Source organism: Podospora pseudoanserina, chromosome 1 (assembly GCF_035222485.1).
Source record: "Podospora pseudoanserina strain CBS 124.78 chromosome 1, whole genome shotgun sequence".
Lineage (NCBI taxonomy): Eukaryota > Fungi > Ascomycota > Sordariomycetes > Sordariales > Podosporaceae > Podospora > Podospora pseudoanserina.
In genome coordinates, this window is record NC_085920.1 from 8,218,358 (window position 1) to 8,236,542 (window position 18,185).

The following is an 18,185-nucleotide window of genomic DNA, read 5'->3' on the forward strand; positions in this document are numbered from 1 at the left end:
GCATCGTTTGTGCCAAGACCCTCCATTCCCCTGAATTCTTGGCAGGGGGTGGATGTTGGTTGCCATGCAGCAACGCAAATCACTCTCGTTGTAGGCTCTTTTCATTTCTGTTTTGTTTTCTTCTTTCCCTTCCTGTCCTCTTCATCCCTTCCTGATCACCAACCCTAACTCGCTTTCCTCCTCTTGAATAAACCTATGTCCCTAAAGCAACTGTTGCCCTTTCCCATCCTGCTTTTCCCAACCTCTCCCAAAGGCCAATCGACCTATGCAGCAACGAATACCACCATTCTCGTGGTCTTATAAATACTTGAAGAGAAACGATAAGAATTGTAGGTTGTATGAAAACATGACAGAATCAAAAGACAGAAGAAGTGAGGGAAAACTTCAGGCGAAAAGGAGATACAGCAAAAGGGTAGCAAAAAAAGACGAAAAATAGGGATGTTGATACTATCTACATATAAATCCTCCACAACACAATTCAATTATCTTCGCTTTCCGTCGTCGTGGCCCTCATCCCATCTAGGTGTCGTAATGCAACTGTCTTTCCCACCGCTGTCTTTCGGTCTCTTCTCACTCCTTTGATGCCCTCCTCTTTTCCTTTTCGTTATCTTTTCGCCCCCCTTCAAAAACATCGCATGCATTTCAGTATCCCTCCACCAGCTACCTGATATACCACCCGTCATAAATTCTCCACTTCTGCGCCCAAGAGACGAATTCGAAAATATATGCACAGACACATCCCAATCCGCAAAATGTTTCCCCCTTGTCCACCGCGAGAATCCCCCTGACACCAATCCTATAAGTCCACCCATACCCGCAGCGTATCTACCCAGAGAAGTGGAACTGGGTCGCCTCCAACTGTCCTAGACCATCCCGAGGCGCCACATACCGGCGGCGGTATGTGTTGGTAAAGTCCTGCATCAGAATACGGATCTGTCTCCGGTCGGAATCTGATCCGCTGAGTTTCTCCTTAATCTTGCTGAGAAGGCGGTTGGCTTCCACGGGCGTGACGGTTCCCGCGGGAAGCATTCGGATGGTGCTCTCAACCCACGCAGCTGTCTCCTGAGGAAGGAGCTGGAACATGTGCAGCAAGACGCCGCTACCATCGGCGAAACAGTCGCTGGGGAAGGTGAACATCATGCCCGCCATGGTCTGTTTGATCAGCGCTCCGCCCTGCTCGAGCAGGAGTTGTTTGACAATCTGGCGAAGCTGGGCGCCGGCTGTTCCAAGGGCATCACTGGAAGTGGCTGGGTTTGGCCCACCGTATGTGAGGAGATCGCGGATGTAGTGAAGGGCTGCCGAAACGGGCTCCTGCTTCTCCAGGGACAAAGCCGAAATAGCAGCCTGAAAGATAGGGGTGAAGAGCGGAGAGGGAATAAGTTTGGTGGGATAATAAAGAAGGGCGTCGATGAGCAGGCGGTAAAAGTCCTCAATGACATCTGGGAGATCGATAGGCTTAATATCGCTCATAGTACGGAGAACATTTGTCGCCTGCGCCTCGAAGAAGACATAGATGTCGTTAGTAATGCCATCTTCGACGTGTTCTCTGTCCTCTGAAAACTCCCTCAAGACTGCACTGGTGGCCCAGAGGAAGCACCCCTGCTTCGATGCGGCAAACCCTTCAGCCAACTTGTTGGCCAATGGTCCGAGAAGAGGGGTGATGGCGGTTCTGTAAGAAATCACCATGTTCCGCCAGCACCGGCACACACGCTCGCAAATTGGGATGAACGTGATGAAGTTATCCAGGATGGTTGACAGGATCGGGAACACCTCTTGCCAGTACTTGACCGCAGGATTCTCCTGGTCACTGGGAATATATGGCACCACGTATTGTGCAAAGTTAGTAAGGAGGTTGATGTGATCTGACAACCATGTTAGTGCTAATCCAGACAGGTGTCACGCAAGGAGAACGTACCAGCAAGATCAACCTTGGATTTCTCGTCCGTTGCTTGGTTGGCCTTGACCATCAGCCGGTTGATCAAGGGGTCGCAGTACAGCTTGAGCAAGCGGTAAATTTCCTCTGGCTTTTGAACACCAAGGACGACAGCGACGCCCTCAGTAACCTCCTCCTTGCTAGGCATAGGAAGCTTGTCAAGGATGCCGTCGTAAAAAGCCTGCAGCTGGATCACCTGCGGGCTGAGCAGGGTCTTACAATCAGTGCAAAAGTACTTGAAAGACTGAGCCGCAGCGCGCAGAATCTCCTGCGAGTCAGCTTGAAAGGAAGAGACGATATACTGGAATTGAGACTCGAGAAACTCCGGATGGGCCGCAGTCCATTCGGTATAGCGGCCAAAAACCATGATGGCCGCGAATCGAAGCTTCTCGTTGCTCACGGGGATCTGCACCAAAAGCGGGAAGATTTGGGGAAGGACAGAACTGTCACCATTATCCACCATGCGTCCCATAGCACGCATGGCAAAAAGGGGTGCCTCCAACGATTGCCAGTGGGGAACAGAAGTGGGAGTGGCAAGGCCTCCAAACTTCTCCTGCCACAATTTGATGGCGTCGTAGACCTTGGTAAGGCATGCCGAGACCCCCATCACCTCGCAGGAATCTTTCAGCGTATCTCCCATATGATGGCGGAACTCTCTGAATTTCTCCTCTTGCTCACGATCGCCGTCGAAGAGGTCAACATTGTTGGGGTCGTCCGATGCTGGATACTCGAGCTGTTTCAACAGGATGTCGACCAGCTGGGCAAAGACGTCCACGAGCTGCACCCGAGCCTCCATGTAATGGTCCAAAGTCAGGTACTGCTTGAGCTCGTACCAAAAGTTGAAGGTATAGTGGAGCACGTCCTTCTCCTTGTCTCTGGCGCAACATTCAAGAAGGCAGTCCACAATAGGGCGGAAGTGTTGAGGGTCGCGAGCAACCAGCAAGGCCCAAGACTCACCAGCCTCGGCGAAGACGCGGGTGATTGCCTTGAATCCCTCGGTATCGTCCTCGTCGACGAGAGCCTGAATGCGTGGCCTGAGCTCAAGAAGCCTCGGAAGGAGGAGGGCAATCGTATCGCGGTTGTCATCCACCTCCTTCGTCTCTCGGCAAATCACAGTAAGGCAGTCAGCAGCAGCCAAAAGCGAGTTGTCGTTGGCCACTCCATGTAAAACCGCACTCATGAGAGGAGAGCTGACCACAACACCCACGGGCACCTCACGCAACCATGAGCTGATGCAGTCGAAAAGCTGAGGGTTGGTAGCCGCAGCAGCTGCCAAGTCGTCAGCGAGGAACCACAAGAGTCATCCAGGGGCCAAACCAGATGGGGAAACTTACGAGAAGACTGTGCATAGTTGATAAGCAGTTGCACCACCTGCTCAGCATTGTCCCCCAGCAGTTCCGATGTCCTCTGGGAGAGTTCTTCTTCCTGTCATGACCCAATTAGATACTAATCCCAGGCCGATCCACCAAAAACGGAATGTCGCGAGGTAAAGATAGAGGTAGAGGCGTGTCGCAAGATATCGGTCCACATACAGAGAGGGTGATTTTTCGTCCTTCCGTGACTTCTTCTGGAAGGACACGGAGGAAATCCAGGATGCAGGCGTGGCTTGTGACGTCGTTCCCAAGAGTTGATACAACGGTGGGCAAAACATCCTTCCATGTCTGCATCTGGATCGCCAAGATTGCGAGGCAGACACAAAGCTGAACCCGCACCGGCTTAGGGCCGGGCGCATATTTCTTGAGCAGCAATAGGATCTGGCTGCGCAGGGCTGGGAGGTCGCCCTCGGACACCTGAGTTGCGAGGTCATATGTAATCTTGGAGTCCAGTCAGCTTCGGTTCACCACAGCCTGATGTTTCTTGCCAGGGGTCGTCTAGTGTGCATGTATTCGTACCTTGCCCTTCAGGGTTGTTGCCGCGAAGAGCTGTGCTTCGGCCTCGGTCGAGCTCTGAAGTATCGAGATTGTTGTTGTCCAGGCAGCTTTCTATGATGTTAGGGCCAGGTTAGCATGGTGCACTGATTCGGCATGCCCCTTGATATGAGCCTATCACTCACAGACTTCTGGAACTTGGCCAGATAATCGGCGGCCTGCTTCTTCTTGTCATTATCCCCGCTCCGCATGGTCAGCATGGCCTGCAGCACACTGCCGACGGCAAAAGCGTCCTCCACGCCATTTGAAGCCATGACGAGAGCGTTGCGACGGTCGCTTGAGGGTGGTGGACGAGGAGGTTGGATGGTTCACTGTCCAGTTGGTGGGGTTGGATGAGGCAGCTGTTGTTGAAGCCGCAAAAGACGTATGCGAAGATGGCCCCTCCCTCCAAATTATAGCGGCAGTAGATAGCTTTCCTGGCGTGGTGCGTCTGGCGGTTGCTGGTGAAAAGCTCGGTTCTTCGCGCGGAGAGGAAGGAGGCGCCGCTTGATTAGGCGGGGTTCGCGGGGGGGTGGAAGATGATCGCAAGGTTTGGTTCACGGGCAAAAGCTTGGTGTTGTTCGGAAGGTGGGATGGGTCTCTTGTTTTAGACTTTCTTTGGCGACGTCGGTCCCTCATGCAAGCAAAAGAGAAACGTCAGGCTGCCCGACAAACCGCCCCCACCATGAACGAAGCCAATTGCAGTGGGACGCCGTGGCTTGCCTGTGGAAGAGAAAAGGAGGGGGAGTGGGCACGGACCGTCTGTTAGTGGTCCTCCGGGTCTTGGCCTTGGGCCTGGCAGCTCCGCCAGATGGATTTCTTTGGGCGAATTTCACGACACGCTCGAGCGCGACAAGTCTTAAAAACACCAGCTTACCGCAACCGCACCTCCCACCGCAATCGCATCCATCCACACAGCAGCTCCACGCCAACAACCCGTTCACACTACACAATGACTGGAAGAGGAGGAGGTGGTGGTCGTCGGGTTCTGCTCCCACCAATCAACTTTCTTTTCAAACTCCTGCAGCAGAGAACACCAGTCCAAATCTGGCTCTACGAGCAGCTCTCGATCCGCATCATTGGCATTATCCGTGTATGTGGCTCCTTCTTATCCTCTGTCTATCGCATCCATGCGCTAACCCTCTCTTTTTCGTTGCAGGGCTTCGACGAATTCATGAACCTGGTTGTAAGTCTGGCGCATACCAATACAACATATCCAATCGCGACCTGACACTGTACCCCTTAGATCGACGATGCCGTGGAGGTCAAACAAATCTCCAAGACGAACGACACAGAAACGAGAAGAAATTTGGGGGTACGTTGAGATGTTTCTCCTGCAGCGGGCGATTCTTGTGCTGACTAGACTCCAGCAAATTCTCCTCAAGGGCGACAATGTGTCCCTTATCCAGAGCTATTCAGGGTGAAGGGTTGAGTTTCATAGAGGGCGGGAATGGCCGGGAGATGGGTATAATTTTGTTTCGATTGTCTACATATGTCAGGGTTGGCAAGAGAAAAAGACGTTACACGATTTGGGATACCAGAGGGAAAGCGGGACAGGCAGGCGCACGGCAACCGATTGGCGCAGGACTATCAGACTGTTTTTATTTTGCAGCTGGAGGGCTTTTGATCTCGCCATTCCCGAGAATGAGCCCGTCCAGAGGTTGATCAAAAGGACCAACAGGTACTGCCCCCTCGGACGGAGACAGGAACTGTTCAGACAGGGCTAAGCCATATAGCAATACAGGAGACTCTTGTTGCCCTAGCTCAGCCGACTTTGCGCTGTGTCGGCTCAAGAAATAGTCATAAAACCCTTTGCCATGCCCAAGCCGCCTGATGGCGCCGTTGTTAGGATCGATGTCAAATGCAACCCCCGGCATGAGAATGAGGTCGAGCAGAGTGCTCTGCGAGTGCTGGGCGTCCGGGCCACCAAAGACTCTCTGTCTCTCGTGTACGGTGGCTGGGTTGATGCTTGGGATGCCCCATCTGTCTGGCGTCAGGCCTTCATAATCTGCCAAGTCTTTAAGGCGCACCATATCCATGACCCGCACGGGAAGAGCTGGAGATGTGGCTGGGTTTTTATGAAGGTAGGGCACGAAAACTTCCTTTCCGGAGGCTAAAGCGTGTCTGACGATGGCGTCTGTCTGAATTTCGCCGCCTGGCATGGACAGAAAGACACTGACTCGTTTGGCCTTGACAAACGGCGGAAAGGTTTTGAGTTTGTTGAACACGACCAAGCCTGAACAGCAATCAGTTTTTACAATACCGCGTGTGTGTCTTCAGTTACGGGTCGGCATCCTACTCTGTGAGAGAACAGACTCGGGAGTCATGGCCTGGAGCTTGTGCTTCATAGCCGTCCGAAGTTGTTGCTTGGCGGCGTTGAGGGACGCCATCGCAAATTCATCTGTTACTGCGCCTTCGGGCATTGAAGTTAATGCTTGAAGTCTCTTGGTGTGTTTCGATGTCAAGATTGCTGAATGCGGATATGCGATTTCCTTCCCAGCTTTCTCCAAAACCCCCAGCTGGTTCCCCAGTGATGCTGGAGAACGTTGAGATTGAGGCTGATAAAAAGGCGCTAGGAGCTCCGTTCGGGAAGGACGGCTGCGTGTTGGCAATCCAAGGCTTGGCCTGATTCGGGATCGGGAGTCTTCAACCCCAAGCGTCTGATATGTCGTCAGAGTGCAGCCGCCCATGCTTCTTGGCCGGAAGCATTAAAAACAAGCCTTTTCGTAGCTGCGTTCTCTCCGCCAACCAAGCCTGTCTCCTAACTAAAGTTCTCACCGTTATTCAACCCTCATATACTTCATGAACTAGTCAGCCATGAGTGTTTGTGTCTTTCAGCCTTCCGGATGCCCAGTACAATTCCGAGGAGGCAGCGGATAGAGCCGCCATATCAGATCCACTGGAGATGGCCTGAGCGGGGCACATCTGGAGGTTGCAGCAAGTGATGGATTCCTGGCCGGTTTTTCTCTACAAAACTCGGATGCAATCCCCAAACCCCAAACTACCACAGCCATCTCGCTCAATAGAGACTCGGCTGGAAGTGCGCACTCGGTGGCTCTAACTGGCTCTGTGTAGCACACATCCATCTTGAGATATCAGATCGGAGGCGGGGCGGACCTGCAGGACACTTATCCAGCCGTTTGGATCTGATCTGTCCCGGACTCCCGTACCCTCCAACCCATTGTTAACGTGCCTCTCGTGTTTTCTCCCACCCGTCATTGAGACCCGGGAACCCCCATCGCCCCGCAGTCGCGTGGGTTACGCCTGCCAGACTGGTAAAGGCCCTCGAATCACCTGGATCTCTATCCCAGAGAGGCAGGGCAAAGACAGGCATATGTCGTCGTCAGGTGGCAGGCAAGGTCCATTGGCCCCAGCACCAGCAAACAAACTAGACGCGCCAGATTTACAATCCATCCCACTCCAACCTCTAGTGCCAGGTTCCGCTGCTGAGAGAGAAGGCAAAGGCCCCACGCCGTCGCCGGCCTCTCAGTTTTCCATCCACAGCCCCTCCATCCACAACCACGCCAGGGAATCAGATCAAAGCCAGGTCACTCTCCTCCCTGCAGATTCCCATGGCAGCAGATCCAGATTTACGACGAATACGCCTACCGCTGCTGACGAGAGCGACAGCGACAGCGACAGCGACACCTACAGCGAGCCTGTCTCAGCATCTGGTTTTGGATACGACGATTTTGACGAAAACGAATTTCACGAACTTGAAAACTTCAGCCAACAACCGGCACCCATGACGCAGGACATGCCCCCGCTCCGCTCGACGGCGGGCTTTCAGAGCCCCTCGTACGGCTCCATTACACCAAGAGGATCCAATGAGTCTATACCCGATCCTGAAGTCGAGGGCAGCGCTGCGCACCAAAGACAAGAGTCTTCTGGATATGGTAGCAGACGATCGACACGCGATTTTGAGTCGCGGCGACGGCGCACCAGCTCCCAAGCTAGGTCGCTGTCGGTGACTATGAGAAAGTCGTCGCGCCAGTCGCTGGGAAGCTCGACTACTGTTGGAGGACTGGAAGGCCGATTTGGAACCACCGAGACGTCGCTGTTGAACGATTTGACGGAGAATCATACGGCAACGGCGGATGAGATGGGCGATGACGATTCGAGATCCTATATCTTCGAGTCGGAGATTGACGAGGGTGATGAGAACGACCCCCCAGACAACTCTCCCTATGCCCAAGTCAGGGCTTCCGTTGCGCCGACCGACAACACAAGTCTTTCCATCAACACACCACGTATGTGGGCTTTGTCCATACTTTTTTCCTTTCTCGGATCTTCTACCAACTTGTTTTTCTCCTTGAGATACCCCAGTGTTGCCATCACACCCGTCATCGCATTGCTACTTGTACATCCCCTCGGTCTCTTGTGGGACTATCTTCTAAAACGGTCTGACGATCCACCGGATGAGTACGTCGATGGCTTTCGAAGCGAGAATGCCTCCATATATTCATCCGAGTATCCGTCACCACACATCATTCCATGGGAGCGAAGAGGCGTATTGGACAAGATTCGGCTTTGGCTTTCTCAGGGTCGTTGGAACGAAAAGGAGCACAGCTGCGTCTATGTCAGCAGCAACGTATCGTTTGGATTTGCTTTTGCAACAGACGTCATCGTTGAGCAAACGCAGTTCTACAAGCAGGAGGCCAGCATCACCTATCAAATCCTCCTCACCCTTTCAACCCAAATTTTGGGCTACACGTTTGCCGGGCTCACACGGCGATTTTTGGTCCGACCAAGCGGCATGATTTGGCCTGGGACGCTTATGTCGGCAGCCATGTTTACGACGCTCCATAAGGAGGAGAATAAGGAGGCCAATGGCTGGCGGATTAGCAGATGGAAGTTCTTTTATGCCGTCTGGTTTGGTGCCTTTGTCTTCTATTTCCTTCCTGGGCTTCTGATGCCAGCTCTAAGCTACTTCAACGTCATCACGTGGTTTGCCCCCAAGAATGTGGTGGTTGCCAACCTGTTTGGCGTCGTGTCAGGTCTGGGACTGTTTCCCATGACATTTGATTGGGCTCAGATTGCCTACATCGGGTCACCTCTGCTTACCCCGTTCTGGGCAGCCATGAATGTGGTCGGCGGCTTGGTGATTGTGATGTGGATCATCGCACCAATTGCGTACTACAGCAACTGGCTGTATTCTTCATACATGCCAATTCTATCAGCAGCCGTGTTTGACAACACTGGTAGCGTTTACGACGTTGGCAGAGTTCTTACCAAAGACTTTCTGTTCGACAGGGAGGCTTATTCAAATTATAGTAGGGTGTTTCTGCCCATCACCTATGTGCTTAGCTACGGCGTTCAGTTTGCCGGGCTTGCAGCCCTCATCACGCACACGGTCTGCTGGCATGGGAAGGATATCTGGAGACAATGGAAGCGGTCAGTTGAGGAGGCTTCGGCGGAAACCAAAGGCACCTACGAGCCTGTGGCCGGTGTGCACGAGGACCGACCCCAGAGGGGATCCGGCCGTGGTCGGGTACCAGCAACGGAACCAGCCAGGTCGTCTCTAAGTATCGACAACCTCATGACCCGAGAGGATGTTCACAACCGCCTGATGAAGAGATACAAAGATGCCCCCATGCTTTGGTACTTGATAACGTTTGTGTCGATGACCGCCGTGGGTATCTTTATTGTTGAATAGCAAGTTGCTCTACCCTATACTCCTCACGCCACATCATATCTAACCGATTGCAGCTACCCTATCCACCTTCCCTGGTACGGCCTCCTCCTTGCCCTGGGCATTTGCAGCGTCCTCTTCATCCCCATTGGGATCATCATGGCTGTCACCAACCAGCACAGCAGTATTTATCTGATCTGCCAGCTCGTCGCCGGCGCACTCTTTCCCGGTCGTCCGGTAGCCAACATGGTTTTTGTAACCTACGGTTACATCTCCTCGGCCCAGGGCATCAAGTTTGCTGCTGATCTCAAGCTTGGCCACTACATGAAAATCCCACCCCGGATATTGTTCGCTGTCCAGATGGTTGCCACTATTGTGTCCTCGTTGACTCAAATTGGCGTTCTCAACTGGATGTTTGTCAACGTACCTGGGATTTGCACCCCGCAGGCAATCAACGGGTTCACCTGCCCAATCGCACGAGTGCACTTCAACGGGTCGATTCTCTGGGGCGTGGTAGGGCCGTCGGAATTCTTTGGACCTAACGCCACATATCGGCCATTGGTTTGGGCATTTGCCGTCGGTGGGATTTTGCCTATTCCGCTGTGGCTATACGCACGCAAGAGAAAGGACTCCATCGTTCGCAAGATCAATCTTCCAGTCTTGTTCGGATCACTCGGATGGATTCCCCCGGCGACGGGCTTGAACTTCTCGGTTTGGGCTGTGGTGTGCTACGTGTTCAATTACCTCATCAAGAACCGAGCCGGAGCCTGGTGGGCGAAATATACCATGACGATGAGCGCCGCTCTGGATTCTGGCCTTGCCTTTGGGATAGTGGTGGTGTTCTTTGGTTTCATCTATCCGGGCTGGATGAAGGGCTTCTCTTGGTGGGGAACAGAGGTGTACAAGCAGGGCTGTGACTGGCAGGCTTGCAGCTATTTGGAGGTGCCTGATGGAGGCAGGTTCGGGCCTGATAGATGGTAATGTTTTTTAGGAGAAGAGGGGGTGAATGATGATGGAAACGTGGTTTATGAGATTATGCATCAGGTTCCTTTGGATCACACGCGAACACACCCTGATATTAGACAGGTAGCATAGAGATTTGGCGGCTTGCATTGGAAGGGGCGTTTTTGAATTCGATGAACTGGATTAACACACTCTTTACCCATCGTGACAAGGATTGGGCATCTCTGGTCTGATTTGGCATACTATAGGTACGGCAACCGTATCTCCCATCCTCGTCGAAACCGCAACTTCGATGAAACACCAGTCAACTCATATGCCAAGTTTTACGCTTCAAAGCTTCTTGAAGGCACGATAGCCTAAGCAAACGCCTTGCAGTCACCTTGTGAACATATGAACAGAGCTGCTGACCGACTAACCATCTAACAATCCGACTACACCACTATCGGAGCTTCCCCAGAGGGCATTTCACCCAAACAGGATGAGTTCTCGATCACATCACCACCTCCACTTCACCTTGTCCCGACAGCTTGTGTTTGAGCCCCACCATAGCACTTCCCCCACAATTAAACACCCCGCAGATAATCACGGGAAGTCGCGACTTCCTTGCGTTTCCAGCGATTCAAACGCGTCTCTCAATTTACTTTTCCAGCTCTTCCCTCCCTCCAGCAACCAGCTGTGAAGCTTTGGCTCCCCCATTGTTTTTCGTTGAGCTGCCTGGGAGAGACAGCTTAGCTTGCGATCTTTCGTCTCTTACTTCGTCTTTGTCCATTGGCTGGCGATTCATCATTCCATCCGCGGTGTGTGCCTGCCCTGTCTTTCAGTACGCGACAGCTTATTGGCCAATCGCACGACGACCGCTTCGCATCTCAACATTGCGTCTCATTCCGCCCTGGGTTCAAAATCATGGCTGGAGTTAAGAACGAGCCTGAGAACAACCCCGGTGGCAGCAGGGGCCTATCTCCAGCGACTCATTACCCAGAGTACTCCAGGTGCTGACGATAATGCGTTTATCAAGCGCGAGCCAGAGGTCTACTAGGCCATCAGTACCGCACCTTTGCTTTGCTTTTCCAATGCGGGTTGGTGTGTACAACCTCAAGGGTCAACTTGCAGAAATCTCGGTTTGTGTTGCTACCTTTTTTGTTTCATTACAGATGGGGTTTTCGATGATTGGTCATTTTCTTCTGTGGACTTGAAGCACTATGTTTGAGGTTGCCTTCAGCTTTTTCATCAGTCAGTCGGACATTTCTACACACTCCGCCACTTTGTTCACATACCTTCTGTCGCTCATCTTGATAATTGCAATGTAATTTGTTCATGTCCCACTACCTTCCGATAACTTGATGTGCCCGTCAGGTCATCGGACACCACCTCTCCTTGCTTCTCAGTAGGTTGTGAGAAAATCGAGGGGACACTTGAAGTAAAGGGCTGTCTGCCATCTTTTGGCGCACCTGTATGGCTTCTGGTTCGTACGCATAGTTCTGTGCTCTGGAGCCAGGCTGTTTAGACCCTAACCCTGATTGATCAGTCTTTTGAAGCTACAACCCCAGCATGTTCGGTTCAGCGCGCTCCAACTGAACAACCACGCACATTAGCAATCCATGACCATGGCGCACATGAAGAATCCTCTCGCAACACCCGATCAGATATTTCGCCGAAGCTCATTGGACTCGCCCCCTACCGAACTTCGAGATGCGATATTTTTCTCGGCCCAGTGCCTTACCCAAGCAGCTGGCATCCTCCTTCAGCTCCCCCAGTCCGTCACCGCGCAAGCCAATGTCCTCTTGGCGCGCTTCTGGCTTATAGAACCAATTATGTCACATGAGTTCAGCGTATGCTCGCCATCACCCCTCGCTCCCTTTTTTCTGTCTCCCATTCTAACGTTCATATATATGCCTTCAGGACGTATCAGCAGCTATTCTCTACACGGTCGCCAAAATCAGTCCCTGCCCTTGCACGCCCAGGGATCTATCCAACGTCTATGCCTACCTCCTCTCGAGCTCTTCCACGTTCCTATCTCCTCCTGGCAGCAACCCACCGAAGAACATCCCAGATGACTACTACCAATCCGAAACCTCCTACCAGGCTTTCCACTCGCGGATCCTGTCGCTGGAGCACCTCATCCTGTGTTCGTTGTCGTTCGACACGACGGTGTCGTTGCCGCATCCCCTCGCGATTACATACCTCCAGTCAATGGACTTTTTGTATGTCCCCAAGGAGAAGATCACAAGGAGGGTGGTCGAGTATTTGAATACTGCTTTGCTGTCACCGCAGTTGCTGTGCCTGACGACTCAACCCAACGGGCTGGCAGTGGCGGCGATTTACAATGCGGCGAAGGATTTGGGAGCCAAGATGCCGGAGTGTGAGTGGTGGGAGGTATTTGATGTGGATAGAGAGGATCTGGGATTCTTGGTGGTTGGGATGAGAAGTTTGGAAGGGTGGGTTGGGGGTATGATGGGGGAGGAAGGGGTGTTGGGGAAAAAGAAAAGGGGGGGGATGATAACGAGAAAGGAGGTGAGAGATATTTTGGGGGGGGGCAGGCCGCCGCAAGAGGAGGAGGAGGATCCAGAAGTTGTGATGGCGAGGAGGATGGATGAGAAGATGAGGGAGATTGAGGGGGATGCCGCGTGAGAGGCTGCGATGGTTTGTTTTTCATGATACCCTGTTTGAGCGAGGCGGAGGTTGATCAAATGATACGTGTCTGGCGGAGGTTGATATCACCTTGTTTCACAAATATGATTGAGTTCCGGGCATGCTTTCGGTTTACGTTTTTGGAGGCCGGCATAGTACCTTACGTGGGTAAGGTGAAGATCATCAACGGATACAGTGGGTCTCACGTTGGCATGTGTTCGTTGAACGTCTGGACTGGCCGTTAATATCACTCAAGAAGACAGGGTACATGCCTTCAAAAAAAGCTAAATCAACCAGGTATCATACGCCAAACTGTTAGCTGGGTCTATTCTCGTCAGACTTCCAGCTGCGCATCTTCCGGGGCCTCTACATGCCTACCTCACCTGAGGCTAGCATCCACGTACGCATTCCAACACTATTCCATCGAAAATCATCATGCTATAGACACCTTCCTTCTTTCTCATATCACACAAGCCCCCATAATTCAACCTTCACGATTAGCTCGCCCCCCAAGATTCCGCGAGATATACCCCACGACACCGAGCCTCATCATCTCTCAAGCGTTCTGCGCGGACTTACACGCCATCTGCTCTAGCTCCCAGACAAAACCCGCTTCACCAAGCCCCCAAAGAAATCCACAACACCACACCCTCTCTGGCATCCCGAAAGGCCAACCATGTGCTGCCCGGTACCGGCCGGGCGGTCCCCAGCATTCGGCCGCGCCGCTGCCGTCATGTCATCATGTTCAGCCTCCTTCCAGGAGCGCCGCCGAGCAAATCCCTAATCAAAAACAGGCAATCCGAGCCCATCCCATACAACCTATCACCGTCTCCATCGTTCTTATCCCCGTCTTCTCCAACCCCATCCATTACATCACACAATTCTCACCCACCAAGCCACCAACCTATTCCGTCTTTTACTTACCCAACTAGCAAAGCCAGTCCCCCTTTTCACCGCCATTATTTTCAACATTGTCAACATCTTGCTGGTCGTATTCTCTTTTTCCCCCGTTTTTCGGGAAATCATTTCCCCTCATACCCCCCCCTCCCCCCCCTCTTTTTGCCTCTCCCGACCCCAGAAACCGATGGCGATCCCCGATCCATCCCGCATTTCTTTTCTTTTCTTATTACCCCAAGCAAAGGAAAAAAAAATGGTTTCCCCGCTCCCCAGACCCAAACACCCCAGGATCTCAAGCCTAACCCCCCGCATTATCTCCGTGTTTCTCCGCTTATATCCAGCTACATGACTTCGCAGAAGAGATCCACATGCCTCGGTGGTCTCCACAACTGCAACCACGAATGTGGAAATCCGGTGATGAGCGAGCGGACGGGTGCGTGGGCTGTGGGAACACACAGCAGCAGCATGCAAAAGTCTCCATGATAGTTGCATTGTGGGATTCCCACTCCATTGAGCGACTTTGTGCCAACGGCTGCAGGAAAGTCGGTCAGTCTAGTTCTGCGTGGTCATGAGATCAAGACCAGCCTCTGCTGGCTACATTCAAAACAGGCTTTTGTAAAGTATGTTTTGCTTGCATTGGACACACAAATATCTACATGTAATGTCAAACCGCAAAAGGTAAACTGGAAGCCAAAAGTTGAATATAACGCCGAGAACCCAACCTTTTTGTATGACACAAATACACATTGTTGAACATCGTCGTAGGAAAAAAGAGGACATTGAACCTATTTTGAAATCCAATAGAAGACAGACACACCTAAATTCCAAAATACAAACCAGACCGTTTTTGATTCCCGTGTAATGTGGTCGATCGGCTAACATCCCAAAAAAAAGTTTCGTTCACAAGTTCATAAAAAACCCACCATATCCACCCACCCACAGAAAGCCCGCCATCGCCACCCGCCGAGAGAAACCGAAGGAAAGCCCAACCTGACCATCAAGAAAAAAACCCAACCAACCATCCAAACCCCTTCCCCCCGCCCCTCCCTTCCCTTTTGGGGTTTGAGAACAAGCCAGTGTGAAGAACGCCATCCAAAACAAAGACAACCAAAGCCCACCGTGTATGTATAGCGAGAATTAGAAAATAAACAGAAGATATATATAAGTGTAGCTCGGCATTTGGGGCGAATGCCAAGACATAAGGGGGTATATGGGCGAATATTGGGGAGCGTAAGACAGGCGGGTGTGCCGTCTAGAGCGCTAGGCCAGTGCCGTCACCTGTCCACCGGTACAAGGCCAGCAGCTCCCTCCGGCGTTGATGTTGCTCGCCGAGGTCCTCGGGAACACGGCCCCGAACTTGGGCCAGAGCGCTGCGCATGACCCTGCTGAAGTTGCGCTGGTACTCTGTGTTGAGTGTCACGACGCAGGCCTCGTGGGCGCGGATGATTGTCTCGCAGGCCTTGACCACGCTTGGTGACGCCTCCAGCTGCAGCTTATCGGCAATCAGTAGGAGAAGAAACGAGCCTTGGAGAAGGTAGATGCCGAAGAAGAAAGGCATAAACTCAAGACCGGGGTCAAACTCCAGGATGTTGCTAATGGCCTCGGCGGCTGAGACAGCATGCCCAGTGGCGGTGATGAAGCCCTGGCTACTGATCCAGAGGTCATTGTCATCGAGAAGGTTGATAGGATCCCACTTGCCGGTAAGGAGGATGTGTAGTACGTGCATGACATGAGTTCCGTAGGCCATGACGATGCGAGTTTGGATGTCGCTCTCTGTCATCCGGCTAGAGTTGGTGTGGACGCTGTGAACGCTATGTACCGATGGGGTGCCAATATCAGTAGGCATATCGTTGGCCGTAGGAACACCGGCAGCCTCGGCGGCTTTCTCATCGGCAGCTTGCGCTTGCGCACTGAGGCTCAGGTTGCGCTGCTCGAATCTCTTCAAGCTCCGCTCATAGATTTCGAGATGCCGAGTGATTTCTGATGTCTGATCGTCCCACTCCCGTGAGGAGCGGAAGCCAACACCAAAGCGGGGGTGGTTCCTGGCGTGGTGAAGGTCGACAATCTCGCCGAGAATGGTCATCAGGGGAAGGAAGTAGCCATAGATGCTGTGGCCTGTGCATTCGAAGCAGGGCCCTCGGCCGCGAACGCTTTGAGAAGACTCGGGGTCTGAAGCGAGCACATTGGGGTCCGTGTAGGCATGGAAAATGCCGTTTTGATAGTCGGTGTCGTCCATTGGCTGATACAGACCATCGCACTCAATATCAAGGAGGAACAGGGGGCGATTGTAGCAGAGAGCGAGGTGGCGGTCAACAATGTAGACGATCCACCAGATCCGTCGTCTTTCCTCACGCTCCTCTTCCGTGATAACTCCCTGAAGACTCCCAATCTCTCCACGCTCTTCGCCTTCTTCGCTGTCGGTAGAGCCGCCCTGACGGGTGGATGGAGCGTTTTGAGGCAGCTCGCGACCGAGCTTGAGCTCACGAGCCAATGACCAAGCGGCGTTCCACCACCGAAGACTGGCGCCCTTGTATTCGCTGGCAGAGACCACTGTGGCCAGGTGGATGTAGGTAACCACATCGTCAAGAGAGCCGGCAGCGCCGAACGCCCCGGACTCGCCTGTGAGAGCGTCCATGCTGATGGAGCCAGGAAGCGCCACACCGAGACCGCCTAGGGCCACACCATCCACAATGGGGCTCGAGACTGGCGACGCCTCTTCGGAGGGCGTGTGGATCAAGGGCTTGAGCAGGCTGACGGTGAGCTCAAGAAGCTTCTGGCAAATCTTGCCGCGCGCCGAGGGGACGCTCGTCAAGAAAGGAGCTTCGCTGGTTTGGGCAGCAACCCAAAGCATGCTTGCTAAGAGAGCTGGTTGGCACTGACGAGGCTTAGTAGGGTGCAGGAACGACCGTTTTCGGAACACGAACCCCAGAACGTATGGCGACATGGGGTGCATCTGGGCTGATGATGAGCTCGCAAAGTAGAGATCAATGAGATCGCAGGCCAAGGAGAGCGGAATCATGTTGCCCAGATGCGGAACCAGCGGCTCCAAAACCGGATACCGCAGCGGCGAGTGGCTATAATTGTTTTGCGGTACGTGCGAGGCAAATTGTGGAGGTGGTGATGACATGTTCATCCATCCGGGCGATGTTGGCTCTCCGCCCATAGGATAGGCGCTAAGAGGGCTGTTTCCAAGGCGGAAGCCATTGGGGCCACCTGCTGAGTAGCCAGTTGGGCTCTGGGTTTGTAGAGCGTACGGAAGGTCAGGGTAGCTCGACATGCCGCTCTGGGCGGAGCCGTACGCAGCATGAGGAGGGCCGTTCATCATGTGGCCTCCCATTTGACGCTCGTATGCCGGGTGAACATTGCCATAGCCGTTCAGGTCCAATGCTGATGGGCTGTCCAAATGATCGCGATCCATACCGCCAGGGTGGCTCGTCATGTGAGCCTGATGAGCGGCAATCTCGGCCAAGCTGTCCATGCTCCCTGTTCGTTGGCTTCTAATCGCCTCCTCGGCATCGTTTCCCGGCTTCTCATCCGAGCTTGACTGACGTTCCTGCTTTGTGGTACTTGGGGTATCGCTTCCGTTCTCGGTGGCCTGCCCGTTCTCGCCTCCTTGGCTTGGGGATTTTTGACCGTTTGACGAGGCGGCCGCGGCAGCTTGCTGTGCGGCTTGTTGTGCCAGATCCTTTCTGGAAGCTTTTCCTCGCTTTTTGCGTTCCCGGATGTATTCGCAGCCAAGGCCAAATTCTATGGTTGTCAGGATCATGTTAGGTATTCACAAACACCAAAAGAAACTCACCAATGCAATGGGCGCAGGGATGCTGGCCGTCGCACTTTGTCCGAAGCTGGTTGCATTGATCACAAGCTCTGCTAATTCTCCTGCGGATAGGACCCGCCGCCCCTGTAGCCCTTGAGGAAGGACCATATGGGTGTTGCCTGTGCTTTTGCTGAGACCCTGCTCTGGCGAGGTGTGGATTGTGAACACCGACGTGTTGTTGAAGCTGCTGGAGGGCGTAGTGCGATCCAGGAGCTAAGCCATCGAGTCCACCCGGATGAAGATGGCCTGCCGGAACGTGGCCATTAGACATGAGTGTGTTCGCGGGGATGGCATGGTAAGGAGAAAACCGGTGGAGAGGATTGGATAACATCTTGACGGCTGGCGTTGTTGTCTTCTGAGTAAAGCGTGGTGGCGGTGAGGAGGGTGTTCGGATTAAGAAATAAGAGG

General features: G+C 53.1%; 8 protein-coding genes across 8 annotated transcripts; 5 read left to right on the top strand and 3 right to left on the bottom strand.

Annotated features, from left to right (window-relative positions):
• Positions 1 to 238: 238 nt before the first annotated feature.
• MTR10 (Nuclear import receptor) lies at positions 239 to 4,115 on the bottom strand (the record flags this gene model as incomplete). The annotated part of the gene is made up of 6 exons (XM_062943531.1): positions 239 to 1,862; positions 1,916 to 3,202; positions 3,268 to 3,358; positions 3,466 to 3,747; positions 3,826 to 3,915; positions 3,987 to 4,115. The coding sequence occupies 6 exons, from the start codon at positions 4,113 to 4,115 to the stop codon at positions 826 to 828; spliced, it is 2,916 nt and encodes a 971-aa protein (XP_062806662.1). The 3' UTR covers positions 239 to 825.
• Positions 4,116 to 4,507: 392 nt separating this feature from the next.
• Positions 4,508 to 5,264, top strand: QC764_122980 (uncharacterized protein; the record flags this gene model as incomplete). The annotated part of the gene is made up of 4 exons (XM_062943532.1): positions 4,508 to 4,933; positions 5,000 to 5,026; positions 5,087 to 5,155; positions 5,211 to 5,264. Exons 1-4 carry the CDS (start codon positions 4,652 to 4,654, stop codon positions 5,262 to 5,264), a joined length of 432 nt encoding a protein of 143 aa, XP_062806663.1. The 5' UTR covers positions 4,508 to 4,651.
• A 177-nt stretch (positions 5,265 to 5,441) lies between these two features.
• QC764_0026960 (uncharacterized protein) lies at positions 5,442 to 8,720 on the bottom strand (the record flags this gene model as incomplete). Its single annotated transcript, XM_062940133.1, has 4 exons — positions 8,462 to 8,720; positions 7,557 to 8,409; positions 6,140 to 7,488; positions 5,442 to 6,076 (listed from the first exon to the last, which is right to left on the bottom strand). Exons 3-4 carry the CDS (start codon positions 6,528 to 6,530, stop codon positions 5,442 to 5,444), a joined length of 1,026 nt encoding a protein of 341 aa, XP_062806664.1. The 5' UTR covers positions 6,531 to 7,488; positions 7,557 to 8,409; positions 8,462 to 8,720.
• Positions 5,658 to 6,279, top strand: QC764_0026970 (uncharacterized protein; the record flags this gene model as incomplete). Its single annotated transcript, XM_062940134.1, has 2 exons — positions 5,658 to 5,924; positions 6,121 to 6,279. 2 exons carry the CDS (start codon positions 5,658 to 5,660, stop codon positions 6,277 to 6,279), a joined length of 426 nt encoding a protein of 141 aa, XP_062806665.1.
• QC764_123000 (uncharacterized protein) lies at positions 7,175 to 10,453 on the top strand (the record flags this gene model as incomplete). Its single annotated transcript, XM_062943533.1, has 2 exons — positions 7,175 to 9,495; positions 9,550 to 10,453. The coding sequence occupies 2 exons, from the start codon at positions 7,175 to 7,177 to the stop codon at positions 10,451 to 10,453; spliced, it is 3,225 nt and encodes a 1,074-aa protein (XP_062806666.1).
• A 669-nt stretch (positions 10,454 to 11,122) lies between these two features.
• On the top strand, positions 11,123 to 13,063 carry QC764_123010 (uncharacterized protein; the record flags this gene model as incomplete). Its single annotated transcript, XM_062943534.1, has 2 exons — positions 11,123 to 12,264; positions 12,335 to 13,063. The coding sequence occupies exons 1-2, from the start codon at positions 12,034 to 12,036 to the stop codon at positions 13,061 to 13,063; spliced, it is 960 nt and encodes a 319-aa protein (XP_062806667.1). The 5' UTR covers positions 11,123 to 12,033.
• A 370-nt stretch (positions 13,064 to 13,433) lies between these two features.
• On the top strand, positions 13,434 to 14,796 carry QC764_0027000 (uncharacterized protein; the record flags this gene model as incomplete). The annotated part of the gene is made up of 2 exons (XM_062940135.1): positions 13,434 to 13,463; positions 13,659 to 14,796. 2 exons carry the CDS (start codon positions 13,434 to 13,436, stop codon positions 13,845 to 13,847), a joined length of 219 nt encoding a protein of 72 aa, XP_062806668.1. The 3' UTR covers positions 13,848 to 14,796.
• Positions 14,797 to 15,212: 416 nt separating this feature from the next.
• On the bottom strand, positions 15,213 to 18,108 carry XLR1 (Xylanolytic transcriptional activator xlnR; the record flags this gene model as incomplete). The annotated part of the gene is made up of 2 exons (XM_062943535.1): positions 15,213 to 17,707; positions 17,760 to 18,108. The coding sequence occupies 2 exons, from the start codon at positions 18,106 to 18,108 to the stop codon at positions 15,213 to 15,215; spliced, it is 2,844 nt and encodes a 947-aa protein (XP_062806669.1).
• Between the last annotated feature and the right edge of the window lie 77 nt (positions 18,109 to 18,185).